Source organism: Danio aesculapii, chromosome 21, assembly GCF_903798145.1.
Source record: "Danio aesculapii chromosome 21, fDanAes4.1, whole genome shotgun sequence".
In the NCBI taxonomy this organism is placed as follows: Eukaryota; Metazoa; Chordata; class Actinopteri; order Cypriniformes; family Danionidae; genus Danio; species Danio aesculapii.
The window spans coordinates 17,656,379-17,677,140 of record NC_079455.1 but is presented as its reverse complement, the minus strand read 5'-3'; the positions used below and the strand labels follow the sequence as shown (position 1 = coordinate 17,677,140).

The 20,762-nt window shown below is 36.3% G+C and overlaps 1 protein-coding gene across 4 annotated transcripts in view; it reads right to left on the bottom strand.

Moving 5' to 3' along the window:
• Positions 1-20,762, bottom strand: part of nrxn2a (neurexin 2a) — a 564,692-nt gene that overhangs the window by 457,354 nt on the left and 86,576 nt on the right. For all 4 annotated transcript variants that reach the window (XM_056446759.1, XM_056446762.1, XM_056446760.1 and 1 more), the window contains exons 3-7: positions 20,577-20,762; positions 13,256-13,417; positions 9,738-10,164; positions 7,694-8,077; positions 5,875-6,078 (exon numbers count right to left, since the gene is read on the bottom strand). The exon at positions 20,577-20,762 is cut by the window's right edge and continues 116 nt beyond it. In XM_056446759.1, coding sequence (XP_056302734.1) covers positions 5,875-6,078; positions 7,694-8,077; positions 9,738-10,164; positions 13,256-13,417; positions 20,577-20,762 — 1,363 coding nt within the window. The remainder of the gene's footprint in view (positions 1-5,874; positions 6,079-7,693; positions 8,078-9,737; positions 10,165-13,255; positions 13,418-20,576) is intronic.

The following is a 20,762-nucleotide window of genomic DNA, read 5'->3' as shown; positions in this document are numbered from 1 at the left end:
GGATTTATCAGCTGCTTTTGACACTGTAAACCACCAGATCCTGCTATCTACGCTTGAGTCACTGGGCGTCACAGGCACTGTTATTCAATGGTTCAGTTCCTACCTCTCGGACAGGTCATTCAGGGTGTCGTGGAGGGGAGAGGTGTCCAACCTACAGCATCTATACACTGGGGTACCTCAGGGCTCTGTGCTTGGACCACTTCTCTTCTCTATCTACACGGCATCTTTAGGAACAGTCATCCAGAAACATGGTTTTTCCTACCACTGCTATGCTGATGACACCCAGCTATACCTCTCTTTCCACCCTGATGATCCCTCGGTTCCAGCTCGCATTTCAGCCTGCCTGTCAGACATTTCACTCTGGATGAAAGATCATCATCTCCAGCTTAACCTCATGAAAACGGAAATGCTTGAAGTTTCTGCCAACCCGACTCTTCACCATAACTTTTCAATCCAGATGGATGGAGCAACCATCACCGCATCCAAAATGGTAAAAAGCCTTGGAGTTACGATTGATGACCAACTGAACTTCTCTGACCACATTTCTAGAACTGCCCGATCTTGCAGATTCGCACTCTACAACATCAGAAAGGTCCGACCCTTCCTATCTGAACATACAGCTCAACTCATTGTTCAAGCTCTTGTCCTCTCCAAACTGGACTATTGCAACTCTCTGCTAGCCGGGCTACCAGCTAGTTCTATCAAACCTCTTCAGCTGCTTCAGAACGCAGCTGCACGAGTGGTCTTTGATGAACCCAAAAGAGCACATGTCACTCCGCTACTCACCCGTTTGCACTGGCTTCCAGTTGCTGCCCGCATCAAATTCAAAGCTCTGATGTTTGCTTACAAAGTGACCTCTAGCTGTGCTCCTTCGTATCTGCTCTCACTTCTGCAGATATATGTGCCCTCCAGAAACTTGCGTTCTGTGAATGAACGTCGCCTCGTTGTTCCATCCCAAAGAGGGAAGAAATCACTTTCCCGAACTCTCACATTCAATCTGCCCAGTTGGTGGAATGAACTCCCCAACTACATCAGAACAGCCGAGTCACTTGCTGTCTTCAAGAAACGACTAAAAACGCAACTGTTTAGTCTCCACTTTTCCTCCTAATCTGCAATTACCTCTCTGGCTATACCACTAACTGAGCCCTCTTTCTCTCTCTCTCTCTCTCTCTCTCTCTCTAAAAAAAAAAAAAAAAAAAAAAAAAAAAAAAAATTTCTACTAATGTTTTGCTTCTTAGACTTTTACACGCCTGAAACTTGTCTATAGCGCTTGTTCACTGCTGCTCTTATAGTTGTGTAAATTGCTTCCTTGTCCTCATTTGTAAGTCGCTTTGGATAAAAGCGTCTGCTAAATGACTAAATGTAAATGTAAAATGTAAATGTAAAATTTGTTGTTTAAAAAAACCCCCAAGATCAACATGTTTAAATAAAATGAAAGCACAGAACAGATTTACAATAAAGAGCAAGGGGCATCCCCTGGTGGTTCGGCGGTATGGGTTGCATAGGGAGGATAGACTCTTTAATGTTTATTGCCACCCTTCATCGAAAGATTAAAAGTATGGAAGCAATACAGGAAAATACCTTTACGGGATGATGGCAGGATACAAAAATATCCCCGGAAAAACAGGAACTTAGGGTTCTATTTGGAACAACTCTAAAATCAAAAACTAGACAGTGAAGTATATAAGTGCATACATGCATATTGTATCATTGGGGTACAAATACATATTTGGGTACTACCATTTGAAACTTATTTTGATATGCTCGCTTACAAAATGAACAAGCAAAAGTATTTGAAAAATAATAATTATTTCACTTATAATAAGAATTGTAGTTAAATAATATTTATTAAATTTCAACATTTACATTATAAACATTTCTGCAGTAATTTTTGATTCATTTACTGCATTCTGGATGAACAACAGTATTCATTGAAATAATACTAAAGACAGGTTCCAGGTTTTTTTGAACTGTATAGAGAACAAATACAGAGTATCAGCACATAAATATGGTAATAAATATATTAATAACAACTCAATTGATAATGGGTCAACTCAATTGGTGTATTGAATTGTGCTCCTTTTAACAACCTGAAATAAAATTTAAAGTTATAACACAACTAAAGTTATAATATAACACCACTGAAATTGTTTATTTCTTCAAACTATATATATATATATATATATATATATATATATATATATATATATATATATATATATATATATATATATATATATATTGATTTCCATAAAAATTCCAATTATAGTGTGTTTATTGTACGATTGTATTATTGCTAATGTAAGTTTTCGTCGCAGTATATCATAGAAAACGTAAAAAAAAAACAAAAAAAAACATGAATCTAATCAAAATGGAGACCGATAATGAGAAGAAATATGCAAAGTGCTCTTGTCTGTGGTGAACTCTCAGCTGTCAACCGCTACAGAAGAGTGACCACAGACAGCCAGAGAGTGTCTCACCGTCACACTGACCAGCTCAGAGCCCGCTCTCATGTGCACTGACACGGTCTGTAATCCACACCACAAACAGACACGGCCGGCCATCAGAGCTCCAGTCTGAGCTCAGCGGACAGTGAGAGACTGTGCAAAATCTAACCTTAGCTTTTTGTGTTGGGAGACAACAGGGGAAAATACATTTCTGAGAACAAAAAGCTAATAATAATATTAATAATATTAATAATAATAATAATAATAATAATAATAATAATAATAAGCACTACTATGCATTACTTTTTTTACCACTTCACTATGTTAGTTATGTATTGGTTTAAAACAGCTCTTATGTCCAGTTTTGTGTTCATATTTATGATTATGTTTATTTATGTAGCACTTTGGTCCTGCAAGAAACATTTCGTTCCACTGTATGTTCACACATGTAATGGAATAACAATAAAGCTCAACTTGACTTGACAGTGAATCCAGCTGGAGGGTTTTAACCAACACTAGTAGAAGGTCGCACATTACTCCTGCGCTTAAAGTTCTTCATTGGTTTCCCATTAGTTTTAGAGTACATATTAAGATTCTGGTAAGCTCAGCATGGTCAGGCCCCCCAATACATTAAAGATCTTTTACATGGTCACTCATGTGACTGGACTCTGAGGTCTTCTGGCAAAGACCTTTTAGCTATTCCCAGAACAGTTTTTAAGAATAAAGGTGACAGTGCCATCTGTGTTGTGACCCCAAGGTTCTGGAACTCTCTCCCTCTATCAGTGAGATCTCTGGGATCAGTTGAACTTTTTACAAAACATTTAAAGACACATCTTTTTGGTCAAGCTTTTAATTAACAGTATGGTGAGCTGGTTTTACATTGGTGTTTCTGTTACTAGATTTCAACTTGTTTTAATAAGTTTTCTTTTATTGATATGTTTACCTGTTTTTCGGATTTATTTAATTGTCCTTTACTTACACTATTTAAAGTTTGACAAACTGTGACAATCTACTTCAAATTACATCATGGATTTGATGGCAAATGATACATTACTACATTGTACAAAATTATATGATTGATTAGTTATGACAACATTTCTTTTTAGTCCATTGTAACTAATTAAACTAAGTTAATCACGTTCTAACTTAATTATATAGTGTTATGCAAGCTGCTTTATGTCAGTTTAACATAATATACGTTTAATGGACTCATACGATTAATTTGATTCAGTTTATTATTATTATTTATTTGAACCAGGATTTTTAATGTGTATATAAAGAAGAGCAGTGTTGAACATATACAGTACATACGTATACATTAGTCAATTGATTTAGATCAGAGGTGCCCAAACTTTTTCATATAAAGGGTCAAAAACAAAATATCATTATGAGCCATGGGCCAAAGGTCAATATACCAAACTATCTTACATTAAAGTTGCCATGGGTAATTTCCTCATTTATTTGCTAATATTCCTAAACATGTATAAAACATTAAACTTTAAATAATATTAACTATACAGTATAACTTTTTAAATGATAACTTATTGCAATAAAAACATAAACAATCACATGTATAACACAGTGGAGTTCAGTGCTGAATACACTAGTCAAGCAGAATCTGCCTTTGACTTGTTTTGCTCAACATAGTCTCTGCATTGTCAAGTCACAGTATGTACATTTAAACTAAATCTGAATAATTTACGCCATTTAATTGGAACATTTAACTTCAGTTAGCTTTTAACATAAAAACAAACAAAGGGTTACCCTAAATTTGAATTGACAATCTCGAAATCATCTCTATCATTCTTCCTCTCTTTGCAGAGATGGCGGGCCAAATCAAAGGTTACCACGGGCCAACTTTGGCCCACGGGTCCTACTTTGGACATCACTGATTTAGATATAAAAATGAAATTGGTTACAATAAAACCTAAACTGTAAACAATTACATAAGTATATGACTGGAGAAATATTCTCTTCTGAATGATTTTATTTTCCTGGTTGTACAATAGTTTTAGTTAACTATACTAACCTGATGCACCATTTAGAAATGAATTACCCTTTAAAAATATTTCACAAAAAAATCGACACTGTAAAACACAACTTTATCAAATGAAATAAGAATAGTTAACTCAAAATTGACTGAAAGTTCTATAATTCTACTCTTTTGAAAAGAGTTTTGAACTCAGTGTTGAAGGTAATGAGTTAATTAAATACCTCATTACTTCAACGTAAATGGAGTAAGTTCACAGTACTCATATAGATTAGTTTTTTAACTCAAATGGTTTGCAATCGGTTTCTTTAAACCGTTTAAGTTGCTTATTAGGTTTGACAGTACTCAGTTGGTTTGAGTTCTCTTCATTTATTGAATTTTACTGTGCTCAAATTGCTTCGCTTACTCAAATGGATTAAGTTCACAGTACTCATTAGGATTAGTTTTTGAAGTTAAATGGTTTGTTGCCATCAGTTTCCTCAAATGGTTTGCGTTACCTTAACTTTTTTGGTTTTTCAGTATAGTAAAATAAATAAATAAATAAATAAATAAATAAATCACAGAAAGAAAATGGATCTATTTTTAAATCACTCCTAAAAACGTACCTACTTAGTTTGGATTTTTAATATTATTTTAATACTCCTTTTTACTGCTTCATTTTTAAATGTATTCAGTCAATTCTCCAGGCTTTTTTGTTTGTATATTCTACATATAAAAATATTCTATATTTATATTTTTATATATAGTCTTTTTATTTTACTTTGACTTATGTACAGCACAGTCTTGTGTCTGTTTTTATATGTGCTTTATAAAAATTGAACTTGAACTTTTAATTAATTACTGTATTTAAGTACAAAATATTAAAGCAATTTATATAAAAAGAAAAACAAAAGTGTGTCTTCCAATTTAAAATTGTCATATTGCTTGCATATTATTCCTGAAAACAAAACTACTCAACATCATTATGTAAGCAATTTAATAATAATAAAAACTAAGAATACTGTACAGGATTCACATCATATTATTCATTTAAAGTTGATCTTTAGAAATCCAGATATTATTATTATATTATATTATATTATATTATATTATATTATATTATATTATATTATATTATATTATATTATATTATATTATATTATATTATATTTCAACATTATAAAGGTATAGAAAAATCTAAAAGGTAAAATAATATAATTTCCCCTCAGTCTCCCATACTTTAACTCAATGTGTTTGACACTAAATGATCTGGTCTCTCTGGCTGTCTGCTCTGAAAGCTGCAGAAGTGAAAGCCGTTGAAGGCTGCACGGGTGGAGATAGAAAGACAGAGCAAGAAACAGAGAGAGAGAGGAAGAAGAAGAAGAGCAGAAAGAGATAAAGATGGAGGAATGAGAGTGAAATGTGTTTTGGGAAGAGCCTCGGGTCAGGTGGTTTTACCGAGGTTGACGGTGAGCTTGACTCTTCCCCCGTCCAGCTCCAGGCGCAGGGTATCGGCGGACTCTTTGGAGGTGGTGGCCATGAGCAGACCATAAGCCCTCTGAGACATGAAGCGCAGAGACACATCCTCGGCCTCGCTGTGAGCTGCGTGAGGCATCAGGACTTTCAGAAACATGCTGCCGTCGTAACTCAACACTGCAGACTCTGAGAGAGGCAGAACAAGACACTGCAGGTCAGCAAAACTGGGATGCAAAATAAAATGACATTTTTGTATGCAATCTGTGTATTTTTCATGTTTATATAATGTTAAAATACAAAAATGTAAACATCAGCAATAACTTTTTTCAGTTTTAATTACTCTAAGAAACTCAGGGATTTGCATTGTATTCAAATCCAAATAAAATGTAATGAATTGCTACTGCTATTAAGACATTTCATTCTAACTAGCATGGTCACTGTACCAGTAATAACAACTACATTATATCATTTAATAATTACTCCATTTTTACTTTTTATTTTATGTAATATATTATTATTGTTATTATTAGTTTTATTATTATTATTATTATTATTATTATTATTATTATTATTATAGTAGTAGTAGTAATAGTTTTACATTCTAAAATTTACACTTTAGTGTATAGTAGTAATAGTAGTAGAATTATTTAGTAGTAATTATTATAATGTTGTAACTATGAAATGTAGTTCTATACTATAATAATAATAATAATAATAATAATAATAATAATAATAATAATAATAACAATAATAATAATAATAATAATAATAACAACAACACCTTGTAATTGTTTTATTATTTAAAAAAAATTATTGAATGATGTGAAAAATTGAATGAAATTTTACTTGTAATCATATATGTTTGGCGTATTAACAAAAGTTTATCATTTTATATCTGTTGATTATAATGTTACTTGAGTAAACGTTTTTATAACAACTACTACTACTATTGCTTGATAATATTGATTTTATGTAATATGTAAATTTATATACACTGTAAGCTGGGGTTCCGGAAATAAACCATAAAATAACGGTTGTTAAATTACAGAAATTTACTGTAAAATAACAGGTTGAATTACAGAAATTTACAAGAAATTTTAATTTAAGGAAATTTCTGTAATTTAATGTCCTTTACTTTACGGTAAATTTCTGTAATTTAACAACCGTTATTTTACGTTTTTTACAAAAATTTTTACAGTGTATATACACATTTATAAAATCACTGTTATTGAGCAATAGCACAAGCTGTAAAAAAAAAAAAAAACATGTTTACTAGAGGAACATTATAATCTACAGTAAAACAGATATAAGATGATAAACGTTTGTTAATCAGCCAAAAAGATATGATTACAAGTAAAATATCAATCAATTTATACTCTTGGCCTAAGGGTCTATGTCTGTTTCATGATAATTGCATTTACTAGTTTCATTTACTAGCTTCATTTATAATTAATTATACAAATTATAGAATTTGCTACTTCTTGCAATTAAAATATCACCAAGTATACTGTTGCTGAGTCACCAACAGCATGTCTACAGTGGACAGTGTGTGGCCACAGTGCTGTTCTTACTGCCAGACAGCAGAGGGCAGGAGAAAGTTAGAAACCACACAGTAAGCAAACGAGGGTCTATGCAGGTGGGATCTGATCAACAGAGCTGAAGTCTAACTGTATCTCAATATAAAACCGTACAAGCGAAGCACTGAAGCTTTGCTCTTCTTTAAAAGAACGCGTCTCAACCGTGAGACGTAATCCAATGTTTAATCCTGCCTCCCTACAGCTTTAAGCCCTACTTTCCTCACCCATCTCACAGTTGGGGCCCATATATCCAGTTCCAGTGCAATCGCAGACGTGTCTGTTCCAGCCCTCGCGGCATCGGCCTCCATGAACGCAGGGCTCCGAGCTGCACCTCCGATGGGTTTCGCGGGTACAGAAGCTGCTGACACCCGGAGCGCTCTGAAGCTCCGCCAAACGCCTCAGGTCTTTGCTGCGCCCATCGACAAATAGGTCCCGCACGCAGCCCACAAAGCCCAGCCTGAGGCGGGCAGTCCACACCTCTGGAGGCAAAGAAAGATCCCCACTGTTCTCCGGCAGACCCCCCAAATACATTTCACCATCAAGATCCAGGATCTCACTCCCCTCGTTGGTGGAGAAGGGCAAGCTGCGGCCATTGACGGAGATGGAGCCTTGGAGAAAGCAAATGAAGAGCAGAGGTGAGCCTAAACAGCTCCATGTTTGTTTCCATTTTAGCCCAATTTTTGTCACAATTTAATTGGTTATATAATATGTTAGGTAATTAAATTGTGAACTATGATGCAAGGTTTAAATTTAGACGTTAGAATATTAGAACAAAATATTTATTTAATTCTTTCTTTCTTAAAACATTATGAACATTTTTCAGAGGATTGAGTTTTAGGGTTTACTATAATAACCTTTTTGTACTATTCAAAATGTCTCTTAGAATACATTTCGAATTGAACTGCATAGATATGCCAGATAAAATAGACAGAATGACAAAACGGAATGATGGATAGACAGAAAGTTTGACAGAAGGAACAAAGATTTATAGAAATGACATGCTAACTAAGAACAATGGATTGACAGAACAAAGATAATAAATAGAACATATTGCTAAAACAAAAACAATAGACAGAACATATTGATAGAATGAAAGATAGAAATAGATAGAACAAGAGATATAAGGAGAATAAAACAGATATAGAATGAGAGACAGAATGGCATAATAATAGAAAGAACCAACAGATAGCAATACGACCAATATGTACATAGAATAACAGAGGCTGCATCCAAAATCGCATACTTCCATACAATATAGTGCACTACAAACAGTATACAAGTCTATACGAATAGTTTAATTCGAAAAACAGTATGCGAGAAGTACCTGAATGATTTACTACTTCCGGCTAGATTTTGAAGTGTGTATTTGATGCTATCTCATGATGGCAAGTGAGCAAATTCATGAATGGGAGTGAATCGATGCAATTCACCCGCGTAGCTCACCTGATTATGACAAAATGGCGGATGTAGTATGTCCGAGTTCCCTTCATACTGCTCACATTCATTTTGTATTGAACGTACTTTTCTAATGGCCGAGTACATTTGAATTCAAATGCATTACCTACGAAGTAGTAGGCAGTTTCGGATGCAGCCTGAATCATAGAAAGAATGTCAGACTGATAGATCGGTTAAAAGAAAAACAAATTGAAAGTTAACTAGAACTATAGTCAGACAGACAGACAGACAGACAGACAGACAGACAGATTCCTATCACGGCTTCCTGTGGGGAGCTTCTACTGGCACTTAATAAACATTAAATTGACTACCCTTGTTAATAATTAACTAAAACTAATTTAATTAACGCCGCTACTAGGGATCCCTGAAGACTATCGTTTTAGTAACTCATGGATTCAGTATAGCTGCTGTACAATAGCTGTCACGAGTTATTAAAAAAATAGAGATTTCATTAATTTAGCATTAACAATCCACTGTTCTTCCCTTTTTTTCCCTGAGCTCAGCTAGTGGAAAGGTCTTCAGCCTCGTCCCCCGGGATTTGCTAAATCCCACGGCGGGCCTGCTTCTTTAAAACTGCAGAGAGTGTGTTTGAGTTGAGCTCTTACAGTAATGAGAGGTAATGAGAGGTAGAAGAAATAGAGTACAGTGATTTAGCAGTTTGTGAAGTATGCATATCAGATGGACCTTAAGCGGGCAGAACGAGGCAGTGCTTTAACGGCAGAGATTAAGAGGAAAGCGTGTCACGGCGGAGCAGGAATCAAAGAGAGAGCAGGTTTAGCAATAATGTGTGTGCTGATCTTGCAGTATCCTGACCTTTCCTGCCCTCTCTCTGGAAGTCTACGTGGCACCATTCTCCATCATTGACCTTCTTGTTCCCCACTTTAATCTTGATGCTCCCGGAGCCCATGTCCATGAGCAGGTAGAGGAATCCGTCCAGGAGCTCCATGGCGAAGAAGTCCACCCTTGGTCTGCGGTCTTTTGAACCCTGCGGCCGCCCGTGGCTGAACAACAGCAGTCCGTTGGGCTCGGTGGTTCGAAAATCGAAGGACACAGAGCCGGCTTTCTTGCCATTCCAGCGCGGGAGGGTTACATAAGCAGTGGGCGCGTCGAAACTGACTGGGTCCAATGCGGCGACGTCCTCACAGCGGAAGGTCAGATCGCCATGGAGGGTAACCTTGGGGTCACGCAATTCCGCCAGACGGGAGAGCTCCAGTCTGAACTCATTATTGGTGTAGACCACCTGGGACAGGGAGAGAGAGAAAAAAAGCTTAAATGCTAACAGAATGGAATGGAGTAGTGTGCTGCCCACTGGTACAAACAAACCCCAGCTGATGTGTGTACCTAGAGGGCATGGTTTTCAAGTCAGTAAACACGGCAGTCTCTTTAAATACTCAAAAGCATGAGTGGATCATATAAACCGAGAGACCTCATCCAGAGCACTACAGCAACCCTCGGCTAATCGATATTCTGTTTCATTAATATGATGAATCATCCTACGCTAACATTAGCTCCGCCGATGCTGCGGCTAAGTGCTTTTCTGAATCGCGTGCATAAACAGCGCATTCATTAAGTGACGTCAACTGAAAAAACTCAATGTATGATATGATGTCTAGCCCACATGTGCCACCGTATGACAAAACTGCTCCTAAAATAACATTCCTGCATTCTGACTGTGTCCCCTTGAGGTTGGTTTTTTGTTTCTGTCACATGTGCTGTCTCTATGGCCAGATGGAGGGGGGGATCAGCCCAGCACAGCAAACACGCTTTTCATTTTTACACCAGCCGCTCTGTCTGTCCGAAGATGATGACTGACGCTTTGTTGCTGGGTGTGAACTTGAGTGTCTCTGAAAATAACACAAGACGGCCATGTTTCTCGTCAGCCCTCATGACAGAAAAATAAAAAGAGAGGTAGGAGCAAAACAAGAGGTGCCAGGCTCTGAGTGAAGGAACATGAAAAATGCAATTATTGCCACAGAGCGTGGAGAAGAAAAAAAAAAGGGAAGCTATCAATGAGATTTCAAACTATCTCTGACTGCACAACGTAAACGTCTTCCTGCTTCGCTATCAGATTAAGATAGAGGTTTGTAATTTCAGTGTTTCTTAAATGTTTGGGCCTATAAAAAATGTCCTTCCCTCATATTTCTGTAACCATGTCGCTATGACTATTGCTCATAGTGTGGACCGGGAAAAAATGGTTTAAATATTAGATGGTGTACAGTAGATTGATAAGCAACCCACAATACCAACAACAGTTTAAAGCAAAGGACAGCATCTGAGCATAGTCATGAAGGCAATTCACAGGCAAGAACCATTCTCATTTTCTTCAGAAAGAGTACAAATCTTTCTGGAACAGGCACTTTTCCAAAACTGGGAGCAAAATTGTATATTATTTTTGTCCATTTGTCAGACAAAAGGTCCAGTGAAAAAAAGTGTTAGACCTTTAGAAAACATCAACCATAAGATGTCAAAATCCACATTATTAACATCTTCACATCCATTATATTCTGGAACCAAATCATGAGTGAATTATTAGCCCCCCTGCAATTTTTTTCTTCTTTTTTTAAGTATTTCCCAAATGATGTCAAACAGGGCAAGGAAATTTTCAAAGTACGATGATATATTTTCTTGTTTTATTTCGGCTAGAATAAAAGCAGTTTTAAATTTTTTAAAAACCATTTTTAGGTCAAAATTATTAGCCCCTTTAAGCTATTTTTTCAATAGTCTACAGAACAAACCATTATTATACAATAACTGGCCTAATGACCCTAACCTGCCTAGTTAACCTAATTAACCGAGTTAAGCCTTTAAAAGTCACTTTATGCTTTATAGAAGTGTCTTGAAAAATATCTAGTAAAATATTATTTACTGTTATCATGGCAAAGATAAAATAAATCAGTTATTAGAAATGAGTTATTAAATAGAATAGAATTAAATAAAATAGGTTAACATTAACAAAGATTATGTAATGCTGAATAACAGTTCACAATTAGTTCATGTTAACTAATGCATTAAATAACACATTAATAAATGTTTAGTTAACATCAACAGTGATCAAGTAATGCTTAACAGATGCATTATCCACTGTTAAATTATGTTAACTAATGAATAAACTAACATTACACCCTTATTGTAAAGTGTTACCAGGCTAACTAATTCTCATTAGAGTAGTGGTTAGGCTTAGGGTTATTATAATACACTGACATGTGGTTGCAATGCTACAAAAGGTCACACTTTATTTTAAGGTATAATTCTTGCTATTAACAGATCATTAAATAAGATGTTTAGCACAATAAAACTCAAATAAGGTTTAGTTATTGATAGGCACACACAGAATCTGTGTGCGCAGAAATCTGCAGATTTTTAGCCCATCGTTTAGTCTATTTATTCAGTTGTGTGTAAATGTGTGTAAATTCAAATACGATACACCCAAAATCATTCTGCATAAATCCGCAGATTTTTTACAATATTCTGTGCAGAAATAGCAGAAAATGTCTGCAGATTCAGTCTGGCCCTAGTTATCGGACTAGATTAGAGATGTAGAATAAGGCACTAAAAGCTGCCATTGTTTTAATAATAGACAGGTAATAAGCTGAGAGTTAATAGTTCATAGTAACCTAATTACACTAAACATCAAAACAAAGTGACATCACTTTCATGGGTTCAGTGTACCATGCTATTACCCATGTTCTAAAATGCTACAGTAAATATGATTTAAAAGACAAGAAATGTACATCTGTACTGTACCTGTAAGTTAACATAATCATCAAACATTAAACATATAAATTATAACTGCTCAACGTTATTAAAATGTCAAACCCACAAAGAGATTTCAAACAACATCAAAGAACCAACACAAAAAGCCCAAATGAAAACAAAGGAGTAACTAGACAAAACAAGACACAGCACAGTCTCCCGAAAGCATAACAACGTCATAGAGGTGTGCGTGTCTCTATCAGAGGAGCAATAAGAAAGTGCTCCAGCTCCTGCTGAAGAGGGCCACTGATACTAACTGTACGGTTGAGCAGGTAGAGACTGGTGATTAATAGAGTCCGGGGTCAACGAGACAGAGATGGAGAGTCTGGGACAGTCGAATGGGGATCCATAGAGGAAATCAATTTTTAATTTGGCTGTCAGGATAGTAAAGCTGGAACTTCAACGGTATGGACATGACATAAATTATGGGACACGCACGGAAGGGTGGCGAATAGAGAAAAGGACAGATAAGGAAGAGGTAAAAGAGGACAGGTCACTTGGGCACAAAAAAAAGAACATCAAGAAAACCCGGTCCTCTTTGTGTTCTAAATTCAAAACGGCTTCAAAAATGCACTTACATCTTTAAGGCAACCCATGAAGTTGTTGCTGACGGGGGAGCCGGGCAGATCGGCGGTGTTTGGACTGCCACCCACGTAGAAGAAATCATCTGATCCCAGCATGGTGTAGTCCTCCTGGGTGTAGCCCGTGGTTGTGAGGAGCCCGTCCACCGATATGGTCACCTGCTTGCGTAAATGCCATAGACGGACGGAAAGGAAAAAGAGAGAGGGGGAAGAAACAAAGAGAGGGAACGTGGGACATCTTTTCTTTTCGCAACAGCCGAAATCCTTGATTTCTCATCAAAAAAAGAAAAGAAAAAAAAACTGGTTCACAGGGGGGCTCCTCTGGTTTTGTATGCATACGTTAACCCATTTTTATGTCTGCTATTGCTGCTTTCTGAATGAGAGAATGCTGTTATGTGTGCTGGACTGTGCACTAGTCAGTGTTGGAGAGGAGAAACGGGAAAGGGAGGTGTATGGCTTCAGGAACTAAGAGGAATCACTATTTGTACGTCCCAAATCGCATACTTACACACTATTCTACGCCGTTTTTGTAGGATAAATACAATAAGTAGTGCATAAAAAGAATGAGTGCACTGATAAACTAGCTGAACAGTTAAACTCAAAGCACTCAATGGCCACAGCTTTGCTTACCTAGGAGCGGAGCTATTGGACGTTAAGGTTGGATTACTTTATTTATTTTGGGTTGTGCAAGCCAAATTCTCCTACATGGTTATGCCACCACCTGATGGTGAGTGTGGTTGTACTCATGACAAGTACTATTTGGTAGTTTGGTTATTTCTTTTACAAATTTGGCAAACGTTAAACATCGACTGAAAGATGTTATAAATTTCCATTTAGTTAAAAAAAAGTGATCCAATTGGCATGGCGCTAAACTCATACACTACACGGTTGAGTGCACAAGTACAATGTGTATAAATGCATAGTGTATAGTGTGTCATTTGGGACGCAACTTATATGTTGAGTGGGTTAGCAAGTGATGTTAAAGGGTGACTGTGCGAGATTAGTATAAAAGGGGGGGATTCAGACACAAAAATGGTTGTTAGTATAACAGAGGTTGCATTTAGTTATGCTGGTGGTCAGTTCTGATCAACTACTGAATTAATTGAACACATTGTTGTAAGAGAGATGTATTGAAAAGAAATACGTTTGGGTATAGCGGTAGCTTTAAGTTTGTTAATACACAAGCCGTGCATGATGGTTAAGACATCTCGGGCTGCGATTTCAGGACATAAAGAGTCACTTATAATGTATTTATATGCGGATGCATGGAAGAGCTGGCAGACATCTAAAACAGGTGGTTTTCTTACAGTCTCAATAAATGCTCAGGGTTGAGGCGTTTCCATGCCGACAGACAGAGAGGATTCATATTCCATCTCTAATATTGTCAAATATTCCGTGAACGTGATTATTACTGTGGACAAGTAGGCAGAGCTGGAAAGAATGCAGCTTGTTTGCTGGAAATTGTGGATGGTTTGCATTGTCCTGAAATTGAAACCCGCCGTTTGTCTGAACCTTTATAAGAGAGAAAGAGCAGAAGAAGCAAGACTTGGAGGAGAAAATAAAGAATATCATAAATAATAATAATAAATCAATGTACAGCAACACTCAACAACAGAAATAATTACCCACACATACAGTGGAAGCAAATTATGCAGGTGCATAATGGCAAATAAGCTGCATATTATCTAAAAAACTACAAAACAAAATAAAACTGTATTCGAAGCACAAGTCCAGTAATATGCAAAAACATGTCGCACATGCTGGATAAAAAAGTGCCACATGTTATTGGCTACTTAAAGGAATGAATGACAAAAATGCATGAAGAAAATGCCATTTTTGTACTTTTGTCTGCAACAGGAGGAGAAGGGTAACAGGAGGTCAGTCTTTTCTCTGTTCCCTAGACAGAGTGTTAATAACAGCTGCGTGGCAGTTGCAATCATTTTTATCCAATTCTGTTATTTTCCACTTCCAATTCATATAAACAGTGAGTGTTTGTGCTCAAGCAGAACACCTCCATTTGTCAGGCCAAGGTCAGTCTTTTTATACTGAAGTGTGCGAGAGCTGGAAATTAGAAAAGATTCTTAATAACATGTTACATGTAGAAAACAGCAAGGGTTGTAAGAAGATCAAAACATCTTTGGAAAACATTAAGAGACCACTTGAAACATTCCTCTGGATTTACTATGGGTTTGAGTAAATACATTTGTTTTCATTGTCAGATTAAATTGATGTATATTTCTAATTCAAGCAGAATAATACATGTTTTCATTGTTGTGATTGTAATAATATTCATTAGATCCTCAACATTGATATTATGTTGTCTAAAAAATCATTATAAAATGAAAAAGGCACATTTTTGCTATTTTAAACATTTATAAATTAACAAACTACTCAATCAAACTATATATTTTATTTTCCTCATACATTGCTTATTTGTTTACTGTTTTAGTAACTCAAAAATAACAATAAGTTTTAATTATGAGCAGTTAGGTCAAGTTTGAATCCACAGGAAAATTAGCTAATAACTGCAGATAAATCACCAAAATTCTATATTAATTGGATGATATTAATAGTTGCTTGGCAACCATGAAAAAAAACACAGTAACACTGTATGTAAAGTGCATGACATGTCAAAACTAAATTGCTCCCATTATAATCAACAAAGCTGGAATTGCTTTTGCCTGCAACAAAGAGTAGACTCCAGTTCTCAACTCATTTTACCTCGCATATCATATAGATATTGTTTATATGCCATTTCACTTGGCACAAATATTATTTTGGTCCTTTTAATGCATCTAAGTAAAAGCAGTTGCATATAAAAGTACAATAAAAGCCTTCATTGCCCTTCTCTCCTCTTGCTCCTGATTTACATGGCGGATATGAATACAATGTTTGAGAACATTGCATATTAAGTGTTGTTGCTGAGCAAAAAAAGAGAATCATTAAATGCTACATCATACAGGGCAGCAAAATCTCTGTATGAAATGCTGCAACATTTAATAAAAGCCAACATCAAAGGGGGGGAATGAAGGAAAATGGAGCAGGTGGACAGAAACACTGCACAAGAGCTGCAGTCATGTGTTTCTTTCTGATTGTCTCTTTTATCTAAGAAATTACTAAATGCTTTGAAAGAGCCCCCTATGCCCTTTTGCTTTGACTGACACTGGGCAGTTTATATTTTAAATTAGCATGCGATGTTTTGTTCAATGTCAAAAATTTGACTAATTCAGTTTGAAAGATAAGGTTTAGGAGCAATACATTTTTGCATTTACATTATGCATAACAATATGTTTTTGTCAGTACAGATTCTGCCATAATGTGACCCAGAGTGAAATCTTGCGCCGACAGCAGCTCACAGCATTGTTTATGCCCACCGTAGAGACTCTCAGCCAAATAGGATGTGTTATTAATGGTAGAACTCATACAACAAAAAGCATTTTAATAAGTATATGGGTGAAGGGAATTGTGAGCGGTATTAAACAACAAAAAAAAAACCAATGTACATAAATTGCAAATGGCAAAAATAATGAACTTTTGCATGGCACCTGGGGATTGATGCCATTTTTAAACTTTTCTTTAGTCATTTCTGCACAGTAAAAGCATAAAAAAGAGATAAAAAAGGAAAGGGCCAAACCAAACTAGACAAATTAGAATGTGATATCTACCATATAATGCAGTTTGTTTACCGTAGGGAGTCCAACCCCTGCGCGCTTCAAAAAAAGAAAAAAAACAAGGGAGGGAGAGTAAAATTACATACCATAAACTCCACAGATGCTTTAAAAGGATTCAAAAAATGATTTACTAGCAATTTTAAATCATAATTTAACCATACCAAGAAATGCTACTAATTTCTCCGCCCTCCGTTGAATGAGGTGAAAAAAAATAGCTGTTAAAATCTACCTAATTTCTTTGGACGCTGTCAACGGCAAACAGATGGCTCACATTCCATGGAGGTTTTCATGTTAGTATTTGAAGGGGTAAAGGCAGAAGATAAACAATGACAAATCCACTTAGAGGCTTCGGTGTTAGTGAAAAAAAAAACAGAGAGATATCAACTAATCTGTCAAACAAGATGGTTCGGGGAGGGTTTTGAAGGAGGGATCTTGCAGAGGCAGCAGCGTTAGAGTAAAGAATGACAGCAGCAGTAGCGACTCGCTCGTTATTTAAGGTAAATGAATGACAAAAACAAGAATGTCGACACCCGTTATGTGCTCGTTTACGCCTGCTTGGCATCAGCAAGCTCAGTACTTGGATAATTTGTCGTGGCGGAACAAAAAAAAAAACAAGAAACACAGCTCATTCGTTAACTGATGCAAGGTGCGCCCTCGGCTCTGTAAGCAACACTTGAGCTAAAGGTTATGCCAGTCAAATGCAGAAATAATCAGCGGTTGGAGAAGCCAGCAGGCACACTGTGTATCTATACAGTGCGTTCTATCATATAATCACATTAAAAACAATCGAAACAGCCTCGACTATAAGCGCTGCCTTATTTAAGGCTGTGATGGAGGGAGTCTTTTCCTCCTAGGTTAAATGATTAACAGCAAACATTCCCCCTTCTCCACAAGATGGAAAGCTTGCTGGGTGCGAACAGATTTTTTTCGCTGGCGTAATTGGAGCATTTTCACCATTGTGGATTTAATCACAGGCAAAACAGAGCGGTGCAGTCTGGACTTGAATGAAGTCGCCAAATCAAAACACTCCTCTTCAACAGGGACTCACACTCACACACACACACACACGCACACATCCGTACTGGTTTGTAACAACTGGAATGTAATTATCACCGCTGTCTATGTCTGGAACAGCCTGTGGCTTAATGGTACTTCAATCCTGCAGAAAAGAAGATTCCTGAAAGCCTTCCAAGAGACCGACAACAGAAATATTTTGCACTCTGCAAATTGCTGAAATGAACATCTCAGCACTCATGGGTGTAAAACGTGAATCTGTTTTGCAATCAGGGTTAGATATTACCTTGCAATGAAAGGTGGACAAGCTCCAAAACAACTGGCTGTTCCTCTAAAGCACCTGTGAGACCATCTGATTCCAATTAAATCAGGGCTTTGTGCACTTTGTCTTGAGGTAAATTCCTGACAAAAGTGAGCAACAATTTGCTGTTCTCATTCCAGAGCACTTAGAATGAGTACACTGGAGGATCTAAGACATTGCTGGCTCATGTGTGGCTGTTTGGAGCAACACAAGAAGCCAAAAGGCATTATTACGAAGCTGAATATAACTTTAATGATGCAACTCAAGCTTTTTTTTTTTTTTAAAGTGCATGTGAAATCAATGTTTATTTTGTTAGCACACATTGTTATTCTTTAGGAGAACAATTCATCCATGCAAGTTAATCCACTAAAAACATAAATAAATAAATAAAAATTTCAAAATATAACACGTCCAAAATGTAAAAGTCTACTTACTTTTATTCAAACGCTGCAGCAAAGCAAATTATATATTGGTCTTGTTTTAGTAGCATGGCTGTCATATAATATAAATTCAAAGGTCAGAGTTACATTTAAAACTTAACTTTAAAACTTAACTAAAACTTAAATTTTAGAATGCACTCACTTGTTTATGTGTTTGTGTATTCCAGTAACAACACATTTTGAATATAGCTTGAATATCTGTTAAACACATGCAACCCTGGACCATAAAACCTTATTTCACGAGTTCACACTTGCAATAGTTTCAGAATAAAGCGTATTTGGCGTGCTGTCCGGGGAGAGGGCTCTGAGCTCGGGGAAGACACCCAAACTCGAGTTATTCCTCTTATCAGGAAACAGAGAGGAATAGGGATTTGAGCGAAGTATCTAGCCCGGCCCCAGAACGCTCCCCCCGGGATTGTAATGCTTAAGAGGTGAGGTGACGGGGTGGTGGAGGGATGCTAAAGTCGTAAGATGCTGCAGGTAAGACAGCTTTGGTATATATAGGGGTTTGGTCAAGAACTGATTGGATAATAGAATAATTGTCAATGACGTATTTGATACTGAAACTTCTGTGCGTGCTCCTCCCGAAATTTGTTTATAAAACATCACTTAAATGAGAGTATGTTTTTAAAAATGAGATGTTTACACCACCTGAAAGCTGCATAAATAAGCTTTCCATTGATGTATGGATGTATTTGTAAGGATAAGACAACATTTGGCAGAGATACAACTAATATTAGAAAATCTGGAATCTGAGGATTCCAAAAAAATCGAAATATTGAGAAAATTGCCCTTTGCTTATGAAGTGAAGTGCTTAGCAATGCAAATAACTAATCGAAAAATTAAATTTTGATATTTTTTTATAGTAGGAAATTTACTAAATATATTCATGAAACATGATCTTTACTTTACATTCTAATGATTTTTGGCATAAAATAAAAATCTGTAATTTTTGGCTATTGGCAAAAATATAGCTGTGCAACATCAGATTGGATTTGTGGTCAAGGCTACTGTATCTTACTTGAGCATTAAGCATTGAAAATCCATCCAGTAGTGCTAGAATGTTAGCAGCTTTCTTGGGTTTATGACTCATTCTGGCACTAAAAATTTTGGAGGCTCACTTTTGTTTGGAATGACCAACACCAACTGAGGTTTGCAAGCAAAATGCACCTTTTATCACACCTTTTATCTTGGTATCACAGGATTTCATGCTAAAATCATATGTGAAACAATAGTTATTTCAAAAGAAACACTTCTTTCATAGCGAATAATAGGTTTAAAATGACTTAAAACTGCTGTAGCAATGGTTGCACTAACACACGATTCATTATTACTAGTTATTCACTGTCATTAGTTTATTTACATGTAAATCTCTGTATATCAGCAGGCCAATCATTGCCCTGTGGCTACCACATATAAAAAAGAAACAAGTTTATATTAAATGTTATGGTTATCAATGAGGTAAAAAATAATAAATAAATATCAGCCGATAAATTTTGGGTATATTTCTGCCAATCAATACACTGCACTTTGGCATCTAGAGTAGTTATCAGCATCTAAATATAAAGAGGTACCGGATATCGATACTGCCCAAAATTATCGGTAACATTGATATATCACTGAAATATTTGTTCGATAATCTCGCTTTACTTATATTGATGTTATCTCCACAAGTTAACTGAATTGATTATTTAATATTAATTATTAATTAATATTTATTTGTTTATGTAATATTTAATTTATTTAAAGCAGTGCTGAAATTGCTAAAAGCAGTTTTAAACCAGAGTTAATCTACACAGTAAATCAAGTAAAACAAAGTACAATCTTCAGAGAGTTCAAAAAGATCAAATAAAGCCCCTGGTGGAGCCACGATGTGCAAAGGTGAACGTTACCTGACGCAGGTTGCGGGACACACGGACGGCGTGCCATGCATTGTCGTTGAACTTGCCATCGGATGGCTCCACCAGAGCCTCAAAGGCACCGGAGCCCAAATTTATGACCAGACACACAGCTCCGCTTTTCAGAGACAGGTTGACGTAGTCAGCAGACTTGCCAGTGTGAAGCAAGAGTCCGTTTCG